This window comes from Plectropomus leopardus, chromosome 12 (assembly GCF_008729295.1).
Source record: "Plectropomus leopardus isolate mb chromosome 12, YSFRI_Pleo_2.0, whole genome shotgun sequence".
NCBI classification, from domain to species: Eukaryota; Metazoa; Chordata; class Actinopteri; order Perciformes; family Serranidae; genus Plectropomus; species Plectropomus leopardus.
In genome coordinates, this window is record NC_056474.1 from 5396875 (window position 1) to 5415654 (window position 18780).

The following is an 18780-nucleotide window of genomic DNA, read 5'->3' on the forward strand; positions in this document are numbered from 1 at the left end:
ACTTCACGTTCACAAAAATTATCCTTTTGTATGTCGGCTATTCATGTTACACTCAATGTGTGAAGAAAACTTTGTTTTTCTCAAATGTCTCCCACGTTTAGTTGTAAAATCCAAAGAATACGAAAAAATTCTAGTGGCCCAATTTTTAACAACAGTAAAACATCTGATAATTTAACTTAAATAACTTAATGTTGACTTGAAAATACAAATAACATTGAAATATTTAAAACTAGATAACATTTTATCTCCATAGACGTCTGATTAATTCGCCTAGAAAGGTTTCCTGGTAATGATTTATGACAATCTCTTTGGTACTAATTATACTGGGAATTGTGGAAGTTACTTGAGAGGAAATGCTCCATTTAAGCCCATATTGAATAATCCTAAGTGGATAGGTACCACTGTTGTATATGTACGTCAATGCGACCTGGAGGAGAAACATGAATGTATTGGCCCTTGTTCACGACACCTAACATGCTGTTGCTGTGACTCGTCCTAGGTTACGCTAGAAGTAATTAAGAGTTAAAATTAAATAGAGAGTTGGACAATGTAACCAGCTGAACACTTCACTAATTTTCCACTATAACATATATTATAGTACTGATTTGCTGCCAGCAGTAATTGTTAGTGCTCAACTATTAAAAAAAATTCCAAGAAAATTAGTGACAGGAAAAAATCGTAAGGATACTTTTAATAATTAAAATAAACAAAAAATACAAAAACATACAACCAATTGTAGTGTCATCTGGTTGAAAATTATGGTGGCCTTGAATTGCCGCTATTGTGACACGTTTCCAGATATAGAGTTAAATATAAAGTTTTAGCTATCCAGATTATTGAAAAAAACATATAAGAATATAGAATACTATATTAAAATTCATAAAACTATAAAATATTATATATATATATATATATATATATTAAACATATTGAATTGATATCAAAAATTTAGCTCACTCATCTGAACTTCTAACAGGGTGCCATCTTAATGTATGAATTGCGCCAATCCAATTTAAGCATCTGAGTATTTTGACTTAAGTTTTGGATCTAAAAATTACCAAATGAATTTGAGGAACTTGAATAAAACTGTTTGAGTATTTGACACTTGTGTTTGTGAACCCTAAAAAATTACGTGTAATCATTAATTCAGAAGGTTTTTAAGTAAATTAAGTGGTGTTTAAAATGTAATACTCAGTAGCAGCAACATTCACAATTAGGTATTCAGTTGATTATATGATTCAAATTAAGGCCTTTCCTGGCTTTCATATAAACATCCAAACCTCATCCCAGCTAGAATAAGAAGTACAACTTCTGGGGCCAGATGCACAAACGATGTGTATGCCCAAAAAATATGCATAAGCCTTTTCACACCTATATATTGGTACGAGGAATGTGCAGCAAGAATGTGCAAATCCCACGAATTCTTCAGACCCGACGCACCTATTGTGCCAGCTGAGATAGCTGCAGGTGATATGAAAGGATGAGATTAAACAACATTGTTTTTAGGCTGGTAGCCAATTTCACTGATTGTTTTATGAGGTTATTTTTGTAGCTTATGCAGCTTTTGTAAAAAGTTAATCAACGGTGCATTTAGGAAGTTAATTTATAAGTGATGAACTCATCATTATTTTAATTAACATATTAAACTCCATGTCAGTGGTTATTTAATTTTATCCCGTGAAGCATTTTGTAAAGTCAGTTCGAATAGTTAAGCACCGTGAATTAATCATTGATCATCCTTCTCATTTTAAATAATAACGATGACTGAGATTTTATGCAATGACAGTTTGCAGAAACATGCTGAATTAGTGGTACAGATGCTACAAATATCCACAGCTGTGTGTAATAACAGCTGCTCTGGCACGTTGAAGAACTTGCTAATGCGACAAAGATGGTGAAATTGCTCTTTCTTTACTGTATTTCTCATTGACAGGTTTAGTATCGATAAGTATCAATATGCAAATGCATGTTTAAGGGCGTTACTACATCCATTTATGGTGAAATTTGGGCATGAAAATGAGGCTTGTGCATGTGGGCCCAGTGCTACAATGATTTAGATTTATAACACTGAAAAAGACAAAGAAGTGCATGGCTTTTTAAATCTGACAAAAAATAACGCATGAGAATATTTGTGCCTTCGTGCATGCATATAATTTTTGGCATAAATCTTTAGAGAGTTTTATACATCCATCCCCAAGAGCTGATCATAATATGTTTAAGTCAAACGGTTCAGGTGGTTAGAAACTTACCTTGGATCCCTTTTCTCCCTGTCGGCCCTCCTGACCTGCTCGTCCAACAGGTCCCTGAGAAGAACAACAGTAAAATGCAATTACAGTTTTCTTCACGAATGCTTCAAATATATAAATATATCATTTTATTTAAAAAAAAAAAAAAACACTTAATAACTGTACTTCCCCATGTCAAAACATTTTAGATAAAGCTATTGAAAAGAGCACAAAATGGTATTTCTTCTCTGAAAGGGAAATTCTCCAACATTTGCTGACAAGCAGTAGTTTCCTGCTACATACTAATTGTTGAGCTGATGCATGCTCTGACCTTGAATCTTTTTTTAAAGGGAGAGGGTTATGCAGGGCCAAGCGACATCAGTGCGAGCAAATTGCCCTACATTCCCAACATACTGAGCTAAAAGCACATCAGCATTTTCACCAAACAGCCTCTGGTCAGAACCTTGTAAGTGGGCTGTCATTTGCCATTAGAAACCATAATCAAATAGACCAAACAAAAGCCACCGGTCTCCAATGTAGGTTATGAGCCCTGGCAACTGTTTATGTGCATTATTGACTGTGCGTGTGTGTGTGTGTGTGCACCCGTGCGTGCATGTGTGCTAATGTAGTCAAGCAGCCACATGCATCAGTGAGCACCAAACCTGAGTCAATTTCGAAGAGATATTGGGAAAGAGACTAAACCCAAATTACCTTGGTGAAGGATGAGAAATCATATCGCAAAGTCCATTAATATGGACATGGAACTGGGGTCTAATTTGTTCTGTAGCCTCTGTCACCTGGATGGTATCCCTTGGAATACAAATTGAGGGTCTAAAAAGTGCTTACCATACAGACATTTTTAAAATGTATGATCAGTCGTGTGAGCCTGCATTTTAATGCAAGCCACAGAACTGTAGGAAAACAAGAAAACTAGTGCGTCTCATGCTTACCAAACATTTATGGCAGTGAAGCACCACCAGTAGTAGATTTTTTACATTTCACCTCAGATTGTACTACTGTGGTGGAAGAAAAGGTACTCAGATCCTCTACTTATGTAAAAGTATATATACAGGGATTAGAGTAGCGTAAATACTACTCTGCGACTCTTCGATTGCTGGCTTATATGTCTCAAAACTGACTGCCTTTTGAGGAATTCTGCAACTTGTCATAGCAGCTATGGTTACAGTGTCCATTGCTGGCATGCAAATCCCCTTGCATAATGTTAGAAACATCTAATTATTAAGTTCTGAAACCGAGACCATATACATGACACAGTCTTATGTTGCCATTCTTTGTGTGCCAATACACACTTGCTAATTATACTAATAAGGAAAGGTTGCATTATTTAGTCATGGCAAAGGGGAATTTATGGACATCAAAACATTAACTTGAACTTTAGTGCAAATATAGCAATTTCCTGATTTTGACAATTTTTTTTTTTACACAATTTATGCAAAAGGTTCTAGTAGAGAAAGGCTGCACTATTTAGTTATGGCAAAGGAGAATTTTGGACATGACTATAAACCAAAATATAACCGTTTCCTGATTTTGACCTTTTTTGAACACAATTCATTACACACTTAATAGTAATGCTAACGAGGAAAGGTTGCATTATTTAGTTATAGCAAAAGGGAATTTTTGGACATCAAAACATAAATTTAAACCCCAAGATTACTTTTCTTAGTTGAATAAAAGCCTAAATATAGCCATTTCCAGAATTTGACCTTTTTTTCACAATTTCATGCAAAGTATGCTAATAAATAAAAGGTTGCATGACCATTCTGTAGTAACACATTTCTGGGCATCACAAACATGGACTTATACTTTCAAATCAAGTTTCTAAAATTAGAAGAAGCAAAATCATTGCCACTGTTTGTTGTTGTTTTTGTAATTAAATAGCTCATCACGTTAATCACTCAAATTTATCCGATGACTGCAGTGATGTGCGCAGCAGAGCTGGTTGATACTGATGCTCTGGAGGATAAGTTTCACTTTCCTGAGCATCATCTCGGCTGAAGTACACAAAACAAAATTAAATCACTTTAAAAAACAAAGTTTCTATCCTCTCTTGCCACATTGTGCCAGCCTTCCATACAGTACATTAATGGTGCGCTTTATTGCCAACTGTAAAACATTATAACAGTAAATGGAATGCATCATAAAAAATGCCACGCTAGAGAAATGAAATAATGTCAGCTCAAGTCTGATGTGACGGAAAGGGCATTGAGTGCCAGATATTAAAGTGACAAGTTAATTTCCTGACGTGAGCAGCAGCAGCTGCTGCTGTGCTGCTGCTGCTTTCAGATTACTGCAAGTCGAACCCACAATACGTCAATATTCTCTTCCAGGATGTGCTCTGTCTGCAATTAGTGGTTATTCTAGGCACTCCGTTTCACTAATGGACATCATTTCCTGTCAAACAATTGTATATTAATCTAAAGTTCAAACATAAAATGCTGTTGTTAATGTATATCACCCTACAGTGGGTAAGAGCATGCAAGCCTGTAACAGCATTGTGAATCTAAAAATAGACTATCTCCAGAGTTTAGCAGAAGCATCATCTCATGCATCATTTTGGAAATGTACTCACCCTTTTGCCTGGAGGTCCTGGTACTCCAGCTTCACCAGATGGACCTGGAGGGCCCTAGAATAGAGTAGATAAAACACTTGACTCCACTTCATAAAAATTGGAGAGTTTTGTTACATGAGAAAGTGCTACTTTTGCAAAAAATAAAAAAAAAATAGGGTCTCGTTCGTTTTCCACATTGTTGCTACATTTACTTCACTTAAAGTGATAGGCGGTCGATTTCAACAGAGCAGAATTTAAAATAAATAATAGCAACAGGATTTCAAGCAGAACTGATAAAAGTTTCATTTCTACAACTTCCCTTATTGTTTAGATTTTGAATGTTGAAATAAATAATTAAATTTATAGATATTCAAAATTCTGCCCGTTCAAACTAATCTGCATTCTCAGGCTTACTTCACACATTAAGGCTACAACTACAACTATATATTCTGAGAAAAACAGGCTGAGGACATTTTTCTTTGCTTCTGTCGTTAAATAAATCAAATATTTATTCATTTTACACTGCACTGTTACTTTATTATTGTATTTTATACCTGTTTCAGTAATTTTTAACTTTTTATTTGATATCCTCTAGCTCTTTATTTAAGTTTCTAATTGCATTCAAATGTGCTTTTGTAATGGGTTTCTTTTGCACTATGTCTTGATGCTTTTGATGTTTTATGTAGAGCATTTTAAATTGCTTTGTTGCTGAAATGTGATATATAAATAAACTTGCCTTGCCTAAGGATTTAATCTTCACACAATATTATGTAGATGGGAAATTAGTAGCTGACTGTGACTGGTTGGATATTTTTAATTTGTTTTCTGAGCAAGTATATGTCATTTTTAGACCGGGTAATACTCACAGGTTGTCCGGCCTCTCCATCGTCTCCTTTGTCCCCTGCTAAACCATCAAGACCCTAAACAAAACACACAAATGACAGCATTATTCATCTCATAAATGGTACTGCAATGCCATTTCACATCACAGTAAGGATTAATGTTATGTGTAACGTAATAATGGCACATTTGAGATGTTTTACACCAAAGAAAAAACACACAAAAAAATCAAAATCATCCAACACAAAATGGAAAAGTCAAGATTGACACATGAAAAAGAGAAAACAATAACTTATTGCCACTCACTGAATGGTACAACATCCTAAACATAAGATTGGTTGAGGGATAAATGTAGCACTTACAGCAGCACCAGGCTCACCAGGGGGACCAGGGTCTCCTGGGAAACCGACAGGACCCTGTAGACAGATCGAGACACTGAAAAGACTGAGCTTGACTCAGAAATTTGACAGCGTGTCAACAACAGCTGTGACAGCAGACAGCTCGACTGAGAAATGTGACACAGTGATTCTGCAGCTGACAGATTTAATAATGCATCAGTCATGGCTGTGTGTGTGTGTGACAGTGGCAAGTGACATACGGGGTTGCCCTTGGGACCATCATCTCCGGGGGGTCCACGTGCACCGGCAGGTCCGGCAGCTCCTGGTGGGCCAGTTTCTCCCTTCTCACCAGTCTCTCCTCTGGGTCCCTGGAAAAATGCATCACAGGCTTGTCACCATGAAGACCCCATCAGGGCCATTCGCACTTCTTTGACAATAGCCTGCTAAATAAGGTGCACGGCATATGTGTCATCAAATCTGCCACTCTGACTGGCAACGAAACACACAAAAACCTTATCTAAGAACTCAAACTATGGCGCTAACAGTTGGAAACTACAATTACTGCCTTGCGTTTGTATGTCTCAACAAACCTGTCAAGTTGCAGTTACAGATTAAATCCATGTCTGTAAAAACATGGATGCTTCATGCTTATCTTCCCCCCGGCAGCACAGAAGATCTATACAATCAGCACAGTTTCAAGGTGGACACCCAAGATTAGCGTCACAAATTCAGGATCTGACCTTATATCTCCCTTTTTGTTTCTGAGATATGATGTTGAGTAATGACCAGAAAAGTGTTTTGCAGAACAACGAAGTTGACCTTTGGTATAAATATGATCATTACTATTATAATTTTATCCTATTAGACATTAGTGTGACATTTTGTCATAATTAGAGCATTAATTCTTGAGTTATGGCCAAAAACATATTTTATGAGGGAGCATTACCTTAACCTTCGACTAGCAAATTCTACAAAGTGCAAATGGATATTTGTGCCAAATATGACAAAATTCCCTCAAGCCCTTCTTCAGATATAGTGTTCACAAAATGAGATGTATGCAATGTCACAGTGACCTTTGACTGCCCAAAATCTAGTCAGTTCATCATCAAGTGGATGTTTTTTTCCCTGTTTGGAGAATCCCTCAAGGTGTTCTTGAGATATTGAGTTCACGAGAATGAGATGGATGCAAGGTCGTGATGACCCATGGCCACCGTTAAGTTCAAGTGGATGTTTGTGCCAAATCTGAAAGAAAAATAAAATTGCTCGAGGTGTTCTTTAGATACTTTGTTCACGATAATGAGACAGAAAAGGCCACAATGACTTTGACCTTTGACCACCAAAATCTTATCAGTTCATCTTTGATTCCAAGTGGACAATGGTGCCAAATTTAAAGAAATTCCCCTAAGGGATTTTTGAGATATCGCCTCCACAAGAATGGGACGTAAGGAAATATTTACCTGCGTAAAAACTCTGAAAACATAATGCCTCCAGCCATGGCTATCCCCGGCATGTAGACATAAAAATGACATTCGTAAATGATTAGCCTTAATAGTCTTATCATTACAATATATTTTTTCTTCCTCTAGTAATAGCAGCAACAGTGTCTTAAGAGCAGCAGTTGGAGCTTAATTACAAGCCCAGAATCGTTAGTTGGCCCATTAGAGCAGAGCACTTCTCTAGTCAGTGCCAGAGTGGCACCTTTGAAATTGACCTCAATGAGATGTGCAACACGGGCTCTATCTGTCACCGTAAACAGGTACGTGGCAGCAGGTAGATACGTCAATACAACCTGATGGACTCAGACTCAACAAGGGGGAGTGGGCTATTCCTATTACTAAGGTAAGGCTTCCCTGGTGTACACAACCAGTGTTTAGATTGGATCAATGCTCTGATCTGTGAGTACTTTATCATGATTTATACCGAGGACTCATACACATTTGTTACTGATAAATTTCCATGACTTTTCGACTTTGAGGCGATTTTTATAGACCATACATTTTCTGAGATGACCATCAATACTTCTTAAAGTTTTTTTTTATTACTTTATCACATATTAGGGGCCTATGTTTTGTAATTTGGCTTTAGGGGAGGGGCATGTAACTTTAAATGGCTGTTTTTTGTATATGCTTTAATGCAGATAAAAAAATAAATAAGTCATGCCTTTGGAAAGCATCGTTTCTTCAAAGAATTCTGGCCATTGTTTTTTTCTTTACAAAATTTTGATGATTTTTAAAGAAAACATTTTGGAGATTTTTGATTTTTGCATTTTTTTGTTGATTTTTAAATAACACATGCCTTCCAATGGGTTTGGAAGGCAAATGACACCATTTATCACAGCCACAAACTGTACAAACAGACATTAATGTTGGATTTTCAAATTTCAGATGGTCTTTGAACACATCATGGGTTATTATACAAGTTTGTGAAACAAAATTCCACGACTTTTCAAAAACTTTTTTCAAATTCCATGACTTTTCAAAAACTTTTTCTAAATTCCATGACTTTTCCAGGTTTTTCATGTCTGTACGAACCCTCTTTACCACTGGAAAGTAAAAAGCGGAGGATCTTCTGCAGACAAACAAAGTACACAGCATTATGAAACTGATGTTATGCATATTGTGCGGATTGCTGCCCTCGTAAATTAATGTTAAATAAATTATGAGCAAGTGAACTTCCTGTCATTAATACAGATTTTGGAGGCATGGAATAACAAAACATCATTGTGGAAAAACTCCAAGCTATTGTGATGTTTTTGTCACACAAAATGACTCCTGGCATATTCTTACTTTTGCCTCTAATAACAGCCTCTTTCCGGAGGTTAGATTAATGACACCTCCAACAGTGTAGGTGTCCAAATCAGGCTGAGCTAATTATCTGCTGAAGAGCCCTCAGGTTGCCAGCATTGCTCCACATCAGCCTGCAGTAATATGGAGGTAAAACACTCAGCAGAGCAGCCCCCACAGCTGAAGTGTCAAATATTAAACATAACTTAATTAGGTGCACTCACAGATATTCACAGACGGATTGTTTAAACAGTCGCAGTTACATACTGTATGTGATGAATAGTACACAAGGGCGCACGGCTGGATTTTGTGTCGTGCTACTTGCCATGCATTTTAAGTGCTTTCAACACATATAAAAATGGTACATTATCTTGTTTTTGAAAATAAAAAAGGCTGTCTGAAATGGGATAATTACTATTCTTGCATGATAATGTACTTACTCCGATACCAGGCTCTCCAGGTGATCCTGGGTTTCCAGCTTCACCGGTTTCTCCCTGTTAAATCACAGAGAAAATGTGGGTTAATGTGGATTATCACACTTGCAGTAAACAGTTCAGATAGTATTATCAGATGACTAACTCTTGGGTGGTATCTTCTACTTTGATGTCAAACACAAACTTTTTCATGCATTACATGGTTGTGAAAATGGCTTCTTTTTTTTGGAGCACAAAATGTAATTATTTAAAGGCCAGAAAAAAACAAAGGAAAAGAAGGGAATGTATTTTTAGGAGCTGCTTCCACAATTTAGACATGTTGGTTCTTACCTTTTCACCTACGCCTCCCATTGAACCAATACCACCGGGAGGACCTTGAGCACCCTGTGTATAAATCACAATGAGGACAGTTAGGGATTATCCAGAGAAAGTAAGTATCATAATAGAAAAGTGTGTTTTATGGACAAACAAATTTAATTTTTAAAATTCTAAATATGGCTGAAGTCTTGTCAAAGAGAAAAAACAAACTTACACTGGCTCCACTGGGACCCTGGGGACCTCTGGGGCCAGGAGGACCAGGTGGACCCTGTCAGGAAAAACAGAAGCTATGTTCAGTCAAGAGCAGCGTAAATATTCCGTGGCAAAGCAAACATATGCTCTACATTACACTCGAAAATCCAAAAGAATCACTTAGTGCTATTTGTTTTTTTATGGTACCAGAACCTAAATCAGATTTTATTCAAGTACATAAGTACAAAGAATTTTGCTAAAACAATTGCGAACAATTTAGAAACCTTGTATGAGGATATATAAACACAAAAACATATTCAACTAAGTTTACATGGCAGTAAGTAAGATGCCCCTTTTACACTGCCTATTCAAGGCGGGAATATGGAGTCGTTATGCCGGCTTGCCATTCTGTATAAAAAGGTACGATCGGGAATGGGGGGACAGAGTTTTCTCGACTTTGAATGGCAAGGGAGGTTGTAACAGAGCCGAAACAGTGTAAAACAGACATCCAACAGGAAGGGATCATGGGGGGGCAGGTGAAACATTTTGATGGCATGTTATGCGTGCAACCAAAGGATTTAAAAAGCAGCTGACAGCAGTAGGTTAATTCAAAGAATAAGAACAGCGGCCGTAAATGTGCGCAAAATGGGAAAACACTAAGTTTCCGGAGCTCCTTACTCTGAGCAGAGGATGAGATCAGCCGCCAAATAACAGGGACTGTAAATTATTGTTATTGTAGTTTTATGCCATTGTTAGGGCTTAAACATGTAGCAGACATGTTTTAATATGTCAAACATCACACAAGTCACGCCTCTTTTGTTTCCACAATGCCAGCATGCTGTCTAAACTCACACTGGGGCAGCATGATGCTGCCGTTGTTCAGTTCTGTGTAAAAATGTGACGGCGTCATGGAGAAGGGACTTTGTAGCAGTCCTATAGCAAGGTCTCTGTGAAAATGGGTTTATGATACTGAGCACAACAACACATCTCAGGATGTTATTGAACATATGTGAAATGTGCATGCCCTCCAAACCAAATATGTACATGATAGTTGTTTTTTTTTTTTTAACTGAACTCAACTCCCTTTAGACTTACATTGAGAGTATATTTTATTGCAGTCTGACTGTGCTAAAAAATTAATAAATGCCAGTAGATAAAAACTTACTGCAGGGGAACAGAGCATGCAAAGTTTTCACCGGCAGAAATGTTTGTGTCAGAACATCTTCCACAGACTTCAAGAAATCTGCCAAGTGGCTTGAGGAGTTGCCAAACTCAGCCACGAGCCAAAACTTCTCAACAATCAGCACAATTTCCCACCTCTCTGGGTTGTACGTGAAAACAATGTGAATCACTGCAACTGAAGCAAAGTCACAAAAGGAGCTGCACTCACCATCGGTCCAACGTCTCCGTTCTCTCCCTTCTCACCAGGAGGGCCGGGCAAACCCTGCAAAGAAGACGAAAATTCTTCAGGACAAAGCAAAAGGGGTCATGTGAGGCAGCACCTGGGACATAACTGCACATTAGGAAACCCACCGACAGAAGCAGAAATACATTTTCGCTGCTCATTAACAGGTACTTACAGATGATGTATATTGAATAGTGAGGTTTAGGATGCAATGAGATGGAGAATGCATTAATACAAGCAGAACCCCTGAGTGTAAACACACAATTAGTCAAAAAGGACACCTATTGTAATTAAAGGGTATGGGAGGCTTGGGGATAATCAGCCTGTGTAAATTACAGGGTGGGAGCTCCATCCATCTATGTCCACAGGAGAGTGGAAACAAAGGGGACGGCGCTCATGGTTCGTATTATCCAGTTTTGGAATTCAATCATGTTTGACTTAAACAGTTTGAATACAACTCGGAAAGGTGTATGTGCAACAGAAATGAAGGAGCTCTCACATCCTATTGTTGCTTATTGTCTATCTGCATAATTGCAGTTATTATTTGTTGTGTTCGTTAAGCTCAGATGATGGAGCGTGCATAATCAATAGGTGGGTGGAAAGCAGCAGTAATGATAAGTTACTGTGAAACCAAAATGACACGGATATCGATCAGTGAAATCACATATGTGTAGTTTCAGCCCATTTTGTTGATTTAATGTACCTCTGGAATGGCAGCGAAGGCCAATTTATAATGAATTCTGACTAGGACTTTATTCACAGTAATAAAGCATGAGGGTAGTAAGAACAGAAAAATAAATATAGCATCAAATTATTTCATGCATTATGTCTGGATGTGACAGGCTCTTGATCAATGATGGACTTGTTAGGCGTCTTTGTAAAATATGTGTACTAATGGATCAGCAGGCTGGAGTAGTAATATGAGTTAAATTAACACACATAAATACCCAAGCTACTCATATCAGGGAAAGTAAATAAATGTTTACTAATGATTTGGCATTTCCTTATATTTTCAGGGTTTAAACTGTTTTCACCAAGAAATTTCTAAAACTTTTTCTTGTCTTTTCCATGACTTTGAGTCAATTTTAAAGATCATACATTACATTAATTAAAATATGTATTATTTAAAAACACAATGAATTAAAATCAGATAAGAACTGAATATTACAGTATAACTTGCGGATTGTTTTGTTATTTATGAAAGAGATGGTGAAAAACAGGGGATGTATGTCGAATAATTTTAAAAGCAATGGGAAGGGAACGATGCTTTTTATTTTGGGTTGGGGGAGTGGGATACAACTTTGAATGGCTCGTTTTTTTTAAATTAATATTTTACTGCCAATTAAACAATGTGGGCTTTTTTTCTCTTTAAAAAAATGTTGATGATTTTTTTTTTTTTCGTGATTTATAAAGAAAAAAGGTAACTTTTTTAAATGGTGTATTTTTTTGTTGTTGAAATTTTTGGGGGATTTCTTTAGAAAAAAAAAGTCTTTTTTTTCTTTTAAAATTGTTGGTGCTTTGGATTTAGAATGCATGTTATCTTAAAAAAAAAATCACCAAAAATAACAGCCACAAACTGTAAAAACAGAAATCATCGTTGGATTTTCAAATTTCCGACAGCCATTCAACAAATCCTGTTGTTTGTGAAACAAAATTCTATTACTTTTCCATAACTTTCAGGGTACATTTAGATTTGGAAAACTTTTCAAGGCCTGGAATTTGCTATTTGCAAATTCCATGACTTTTACAGGTTTTTTCTTGACCGTACAAAACCTGTATTTTCCACTCTGGTCTTGAACTATAAGGACACTCGGGTGTAATCAGATCTGATATTTACTCTCCTCTCCATCCACATCTTAACCTCTTAATCTGAAGAATTCATCCCCTCAGCGAGGGCTCCAATATTCCCCGGCAAACACAGCTCTAAATGATGGAAGTCTTTCAAACTGAAAGCCATTCATTCCCCATAGTCAAAAATCATTAATGCTACAGATAATTGAATTGAAGAGCTGAGCTCGCAGTGGCTGCTGCCATCTATTGAAGGGCAGCTTAGCCAAACATAATTAAAAGAGTGGAGATGGAGTGCATTATGCCCAATTAAAAGCCAATTGCACTTAATAACAACGTTATCTGGCCCTATTGACCAGCAGGGCTTCGCTCTAATTTCATCCTCAGTGAGTCCTTGGATAATTGACTTTTAGATATTCTACAATGTGCCGTTTCTTTATTCATTGCCACCAAAGCAACTTTCTTCAACTTCGGCTCATTGGCTTAAATGAGCCGATGCTTTATGCCCTTTTTGCTCTTTTTTTCACTCAGTTGCAGTTTTCGAGGAAAAGTGAGCTGAAAAAAAGCAAAAGTTAAGTGGGGCAGTAGTTGCATAAAAGCTAATTCTTAATCTTGGTATTAAATCTTTATGGGACAATTTAAAAGCAAACAGAATACACTGTACATATACTGTACACTTTTTCGTTTCCTAAACTGAGACTATGTATCTTTTACTGAACTGCATAAAATGTGGGCACAAGAGAGTTACAATATGTTCTAGCAGTCCCATAAAATGAGTTAAAAGCATATCATGCAGGATTTCCAATGCATAGATTTAAACAGAAGTAATGCTATTTAATCATCACTTATGATCCACTAGAGGTGTGTGGTGGTGTATTTTTTTGCAGAGACTCTGCCCTCTGCATTGTATTTTCTTTGTTTGGGACATTTATGGGCGTGTACTCCCACAGCTCTCAGTAAACAGGTGAGTTATAAAAAAAAATGTTCCAATCTCCTCCTGAACAGTTGTGATGAATGTTGAAATTAGCTACAGAGACCAAAACTGAGGTTTGTACCAGGCTGTAAACATGTATATTTGTACTATAAAGTTGGGCATTTTAACATGAGGGTCTATGGGGGTTTACGCTTGTTTTTTAGCCAGCCTCGAGTGGCCAGCTGATGAATTGCAGTTTTTTGGCACCTCCGTATTGCTGTCATTGTTCAGCCTCAGAGGTTGCTACTTGGTGTTTATAAACAGTAATCGACAATCCTGCATAATATGGCTTTAACATTAGCCACAACAAGCGTTATTCCACATTAAAAAGGTTGTATGTGCAAACCCCGTGAGTTTATTGAATTGAGGGACAGTGCATTTTATTGGTTATTATTTCTTCTTATTGCAAGTGTTATTTCTTCTCTCAAAGTTGCACATGGGCAGTATCACTGTAATTCCAAAAATGGGCGTTAATGCTCTCTGCATGATTCCAAACAAGAAAAAAAAAACAAAAAAACACTTTCAACAAATCAATGAACTCCCACCATTAAAAATAAGATGAGAAGCCGGGAATCAATGTGTGGTGAAGTGGGAAATAAAACAGTTGGTCATTTATTGACAAAAGCCCTCAAATACCACTCTTCTGCACAGCTTTTGTAATCCATGTTTGTGTACGCAGGGTGTACTGGTGCCCACACAGACTATTTGCAGGGTCACAGGTTTGATGCCAGACAAAGTAAATGTGTCCACTCTTGTATCGAAGCATCCCGACTGACTGTCTGCATCATAGCTGCTGCCCCTTTTGCTCAAAATCATCTAGGAAATTAACAATGTATGCACATTATAATATGTCTATCATAAGACATATTTTGAAGTAGTAAGTAATTTATAATGTGTTAAAATATCTGGCTACCACAGAAACTGGTCTTTTATGTGGGCCTGGGAGCACTGCATGGAAGTGGTTTACTGCATGATAATGATGTAGTCTGTGTAGAAAACTAACGGCAGTCTCCCTTCCACCATTAGCGGTGCGGCAAAATGCCAAATGCAAACTGTTAGCAATGGTGATGGATTTCGAGAACCGTCTATGCTACGGAAAGTCCTTGAGGGGAGGGGGGGCATTATTTGCCTAGGAGCAATGCAAAGTGTTATTAGGAGCGGAGGCTGCATTAATAAATTATGCTCTGTTTTGATGTAATGTAAATGATGTAAGGAGAGGTGAAATGTTGTCGGTTTAAGGGGTGGGGAGGAACTCATTCTGCCCTGGCTGGCTCAGACGGAGAGGAAGTGATGTGCATACCTACGAGGCTGCGCTCAACGTGATCTGGCTGTCATGTGTTGAGAATGAGAGAATCAACATGTGCCTGTGTGTATACAGGGCTTACCTGCAGTCCGATGGGTCCTGGTAGACCGGGGAATCCTCTGGGCCCTTCGTCTCCTTTCTGGCCAAACATACCCTGCTGTCCTCTCGGTCCAGACTCACCATCGCTGCCCTGTGGGAGGTCAAAGCTCATTAAATACAAACATCTTTATTCCGATCCCCATTAGCCGGAGCTTCGGCAAATGCAAGTCCACAAACACCGGAATTTCTCCTATGGGATTTCTTTGCCCTCTTAATCCTTTTCAAGGTTATGGAGTATATCCAAGCTTGCATGGTGGAGGGTGGGTCGATGCCCGTATTCAAACACAGATTAGGACAGACAGTTTACCTTAATGCCTTTTCTGAAGGTCATTTTATGGCAGCTTCATCCATCCATCAATTCTCTACAACCACATATTTTCTTTCAGGGTTATGAGGGGGTTGGAGCTTTACCCAGCATGCACCCTGGACAGGTCAGCAGTTTATCAGTCTATGACATTAGGAGTGCCCCGACAGTTTCATCTTTTTTTTTTTTAAAGATTATTTTTTTGGCATTTTAGCCTTTATTAGATAGGACAGTTCAGCATGAAAGGGGGAGAAAAAGTGGGGATGACATGCAGTAAAAGGCCTTGAGCGGGAGTCGAACCCGAGGCCGCTGCAGCAAGGACACTGTATTTATTCATGGGGTGCCTGCTTTATCCACTCAGCCACTGATGACCCCTAGTTTCATCTTTTAAAGGTAATTTCGGCATTTGGAGGGAAAATGCAAGACAAAAAAAGGACCAGGGTGAGACAACAGTTCCCACCACAGATCCCCTGTGCTTCTGGGCTACCTGGAAAAACAGCAGCCAGATTACCAAAGCTCCTCACAAGGGAGCATTGGATACAGTACAGGATCGCCACAGGGTTACGGCAAACAGCGTATGTGAAAGATGCTGACTTCATCTGCGAAGTCAGAGGTGCATGGGGCTACAGAGGATAGAAAAGGGGAGACTACAGGGAAGTAGCGAAGTGCTGACAAACTGGGAGTTTTCAGTTCAAACACATGTCAGCACTTGAAAGTGCTTGTGGAGCTCTCACTGAGCCCTGGGACAAGGAGGCAGCCTCGGGCGCTGGTACTGAATGCAGAGCAGTTTAGAAGGAAATGTTAGGTGATTACAGGTAGCTGGAGTTCAGCTTTGAACTGAAGAGTCGGAGACAAGGTGGACTAAAGTTTAGAGAGACTTTAACCAAAAAAAAGGGAACAATTCTGACTGCCCTGACAGCTCCTCAGGGAGATCAGAATCAGAAATGAGCACGACTGTAGAGTGTTTGAACTTAAATGCTGCATAATTTGTCATTCATTGTTGCACTGCATGCACAACTCGCTCCATTAATTTTGTTGACATAGTGGAGCTCTTTGACTGGTGGCATTGGATAAAACTTCCAAAAGAACATGAAGCAAAAGCTTGATTAGTTATCATGACCAAAATATGAAGTTTGGTCAGCAGCCTGCTTCCAATGTAGTTAGTGAAATGATTCAACAATGGACCTTTTTTACAGTAGACATTTGCATGTCATAATAGAAAACTTACAGATGAAACTTATATCACTAAAGGGATTACTTGCCGATTTTCAACCAGCTTTATATCATAACAATGTGGGTAGTATGTGTAAATAAAAGCTCTCCCTGATTCCCCCCCAGCAAACCCTTCTGGTTGTTTATCAAACTACAGGCTCTAATTTTGCATTTTGGTATTGCCCGCCACCACAGACACAAAGAGTATTAGTAGCTCACTGTTTTACTGTAATGCAAGACTGTTTGTTACTGTCCAGCTGCCATTACGCCAAACGGACTAGTTTGAATCATGTCACCCACCAGTGGGAATGTTTATTGGTCCGTTGCAGCACAGTACACTCTGGTAGTTAAAGGTTTTCCTACCTCTTGAGCAAAAGCCAATGTCACAGTCCTCTCTATATTCTCTGGTGATGGAGCACCAATTTCAAAGGTATTTGCATCTCTCTGCTGCATAAACAGCCTAGTTTTAAGAAAAGACCATATTTCCAGCAGTGACATACTTCTTTAACAGTGGCTCAGTTCCATTAATTGCCCCCAAGAAGCTGGGACACTAAGGACTCAGCATGCACCACACCAGGGCCTCCTCTACGTTTAGTGCTGCAAACATTTAAGTTAATATAATACACCTGGGCTTTTTATACTATGACATGTCACAATATCTGCCATGACATAGGTCTATGGCGAATGTCAAGTATTTATGAACATTAAGGTGTTGAGAATAGGTTTCAATTTAAATTTAAATAGTTGAATCTGCAAATTATGTTCTGGTGGCTCACTGATTTCTAAATTACGGATGGGAACTGAAAAAAATCTGTGCATTCAACACACGCTCAAGTTTTTAATTAGAAAAATGCTTTCTTAGTTGTTTTAATCATCATACGTCAATGAGTAATTATTTTTACTAAAGCTGGGAATTTTGCAGGACTGGGTATTAATTTGTATATGCGTCGTGTGTCTGATATAATTGAATAAGATATGATTAGTACCCAAGTTGGTGAGGCCTTGAGGCAGTGCACACATGCAAAGGCAGATGTAATTCATGACTCACCTGAAGTGCATATAACCTATTATATCCTTAGATTGTTCTTGAAGCAAACAGAAGTGGCTATTCAAGGGTTTTTGTTTTTCTTATGTTGTATAGAAACAAATATTAACACCACAAAATCCTGTTTCCTCCTGCAAAGTGACTTTTCAAAAATTGTTGTTGAACATTTGTCTTTTTATTAGACCCAGCTTAAAACAAAAACAAAATTGATTTGTTGAAAACGATGTTTACCACATCCTGATGAAGATCAATAGTGTTTCATTCCACCTGCTTGACCTTAGTTGTATCTTAAACACAATACCGGGGAATGAGCTGTTGTAAACCTTGTTAAGCCTTAACTGAAAAGAAAATTGGATCATTCATTTTCCCTGCAAACACAAACATTTCTCCTGGATTGAGAGGTGGGGTAGATAGTATAGTTGGAATTGATAACAGCATAAGGACCTGCGATAATAATAAAAAGGGGGCAGATAATGGTGAAACTACACAGCACGAGTCAGAGCTCAGTTATGAAGGTATGAATACACATGAGCAGGCTGACTCACCAGGACAAACAACTGTTAAATAATTTGTTATTCAGCCCGGGTGCACTACCTGCTCACGGCAATCCGTCTCACCAGGTCTATTCTAGCCCCCACAGAGCCCTGCAGATGCAGAGTTTTTGCTAGGATGGTTGTTAAGGCCTGATAATTTACAGCAATGAGCTCTTAGCTGCCCTTGGGCCATCAGCTATTGTAGAAACAGGCCTTTTTCCTGTTGTGTTAATGAGATGGATGGGTAGAGTATGTTCTGCGGCATACAAGGCAGTTTTCTTAGCTAAACCGGCTGCCATATCAGGTAATACATGGAACTGATTGGCAAGTTTGTTTGCCTTAGTGATTTGTGAGAATGTATTGCCACGCAATACAAACTTTAAATCTGGAAATGCAATGTAATTGATGACTAAAAACAC

At 38.2% G+C, this 18780-nt stretch overlaps 1 protein-coding gene across 1 annotated transcript in view; it reads right to left on the minus strand.

Annotated features, from left to right (window-relative positions):
• The window catches only part of LOC121951566 (collagen alpha-1(XI) chain-like), a 115559-nt gene that overhangs the window by 9946 nt on the left and 86833 nt on the right, over positions 1-18780 (minus strand). The window contains exons 46-55 of the mRNA XM_042497943.1: positions 15251-15358; positions 11090-11143; positions 9722-9775; positions 9520-9573; positions 9196-9249; positions 6233-6340; positions 5997-6050; positions 5661-5714; positions 4816-4869; positions 2250-2303 (exon numbers count right to left, since the gene is read on the minus strand). Of these exons, the coding sequence (XP_042353877.1) occupies positions 2250-2303; positions 4816-4869; positions 5661-5714; positions 5997-6050; positions 6233-6340; positions 9196-9249; positions 9520-9573; positions 9722-9775; positions 11090-11143; positions 15251-15358 (648 nt within the window). The remainder of the gene's footprint in view (positions 1-2249; positions 2304-4815; positions 4870-5660; positions 5715-5996; positions 6051-6232; positions 6341-9195; positions 9250-9519; positions 9574-9721; positions 9776-11089; positions 11144-15250; positions 15359-18780) is intronic.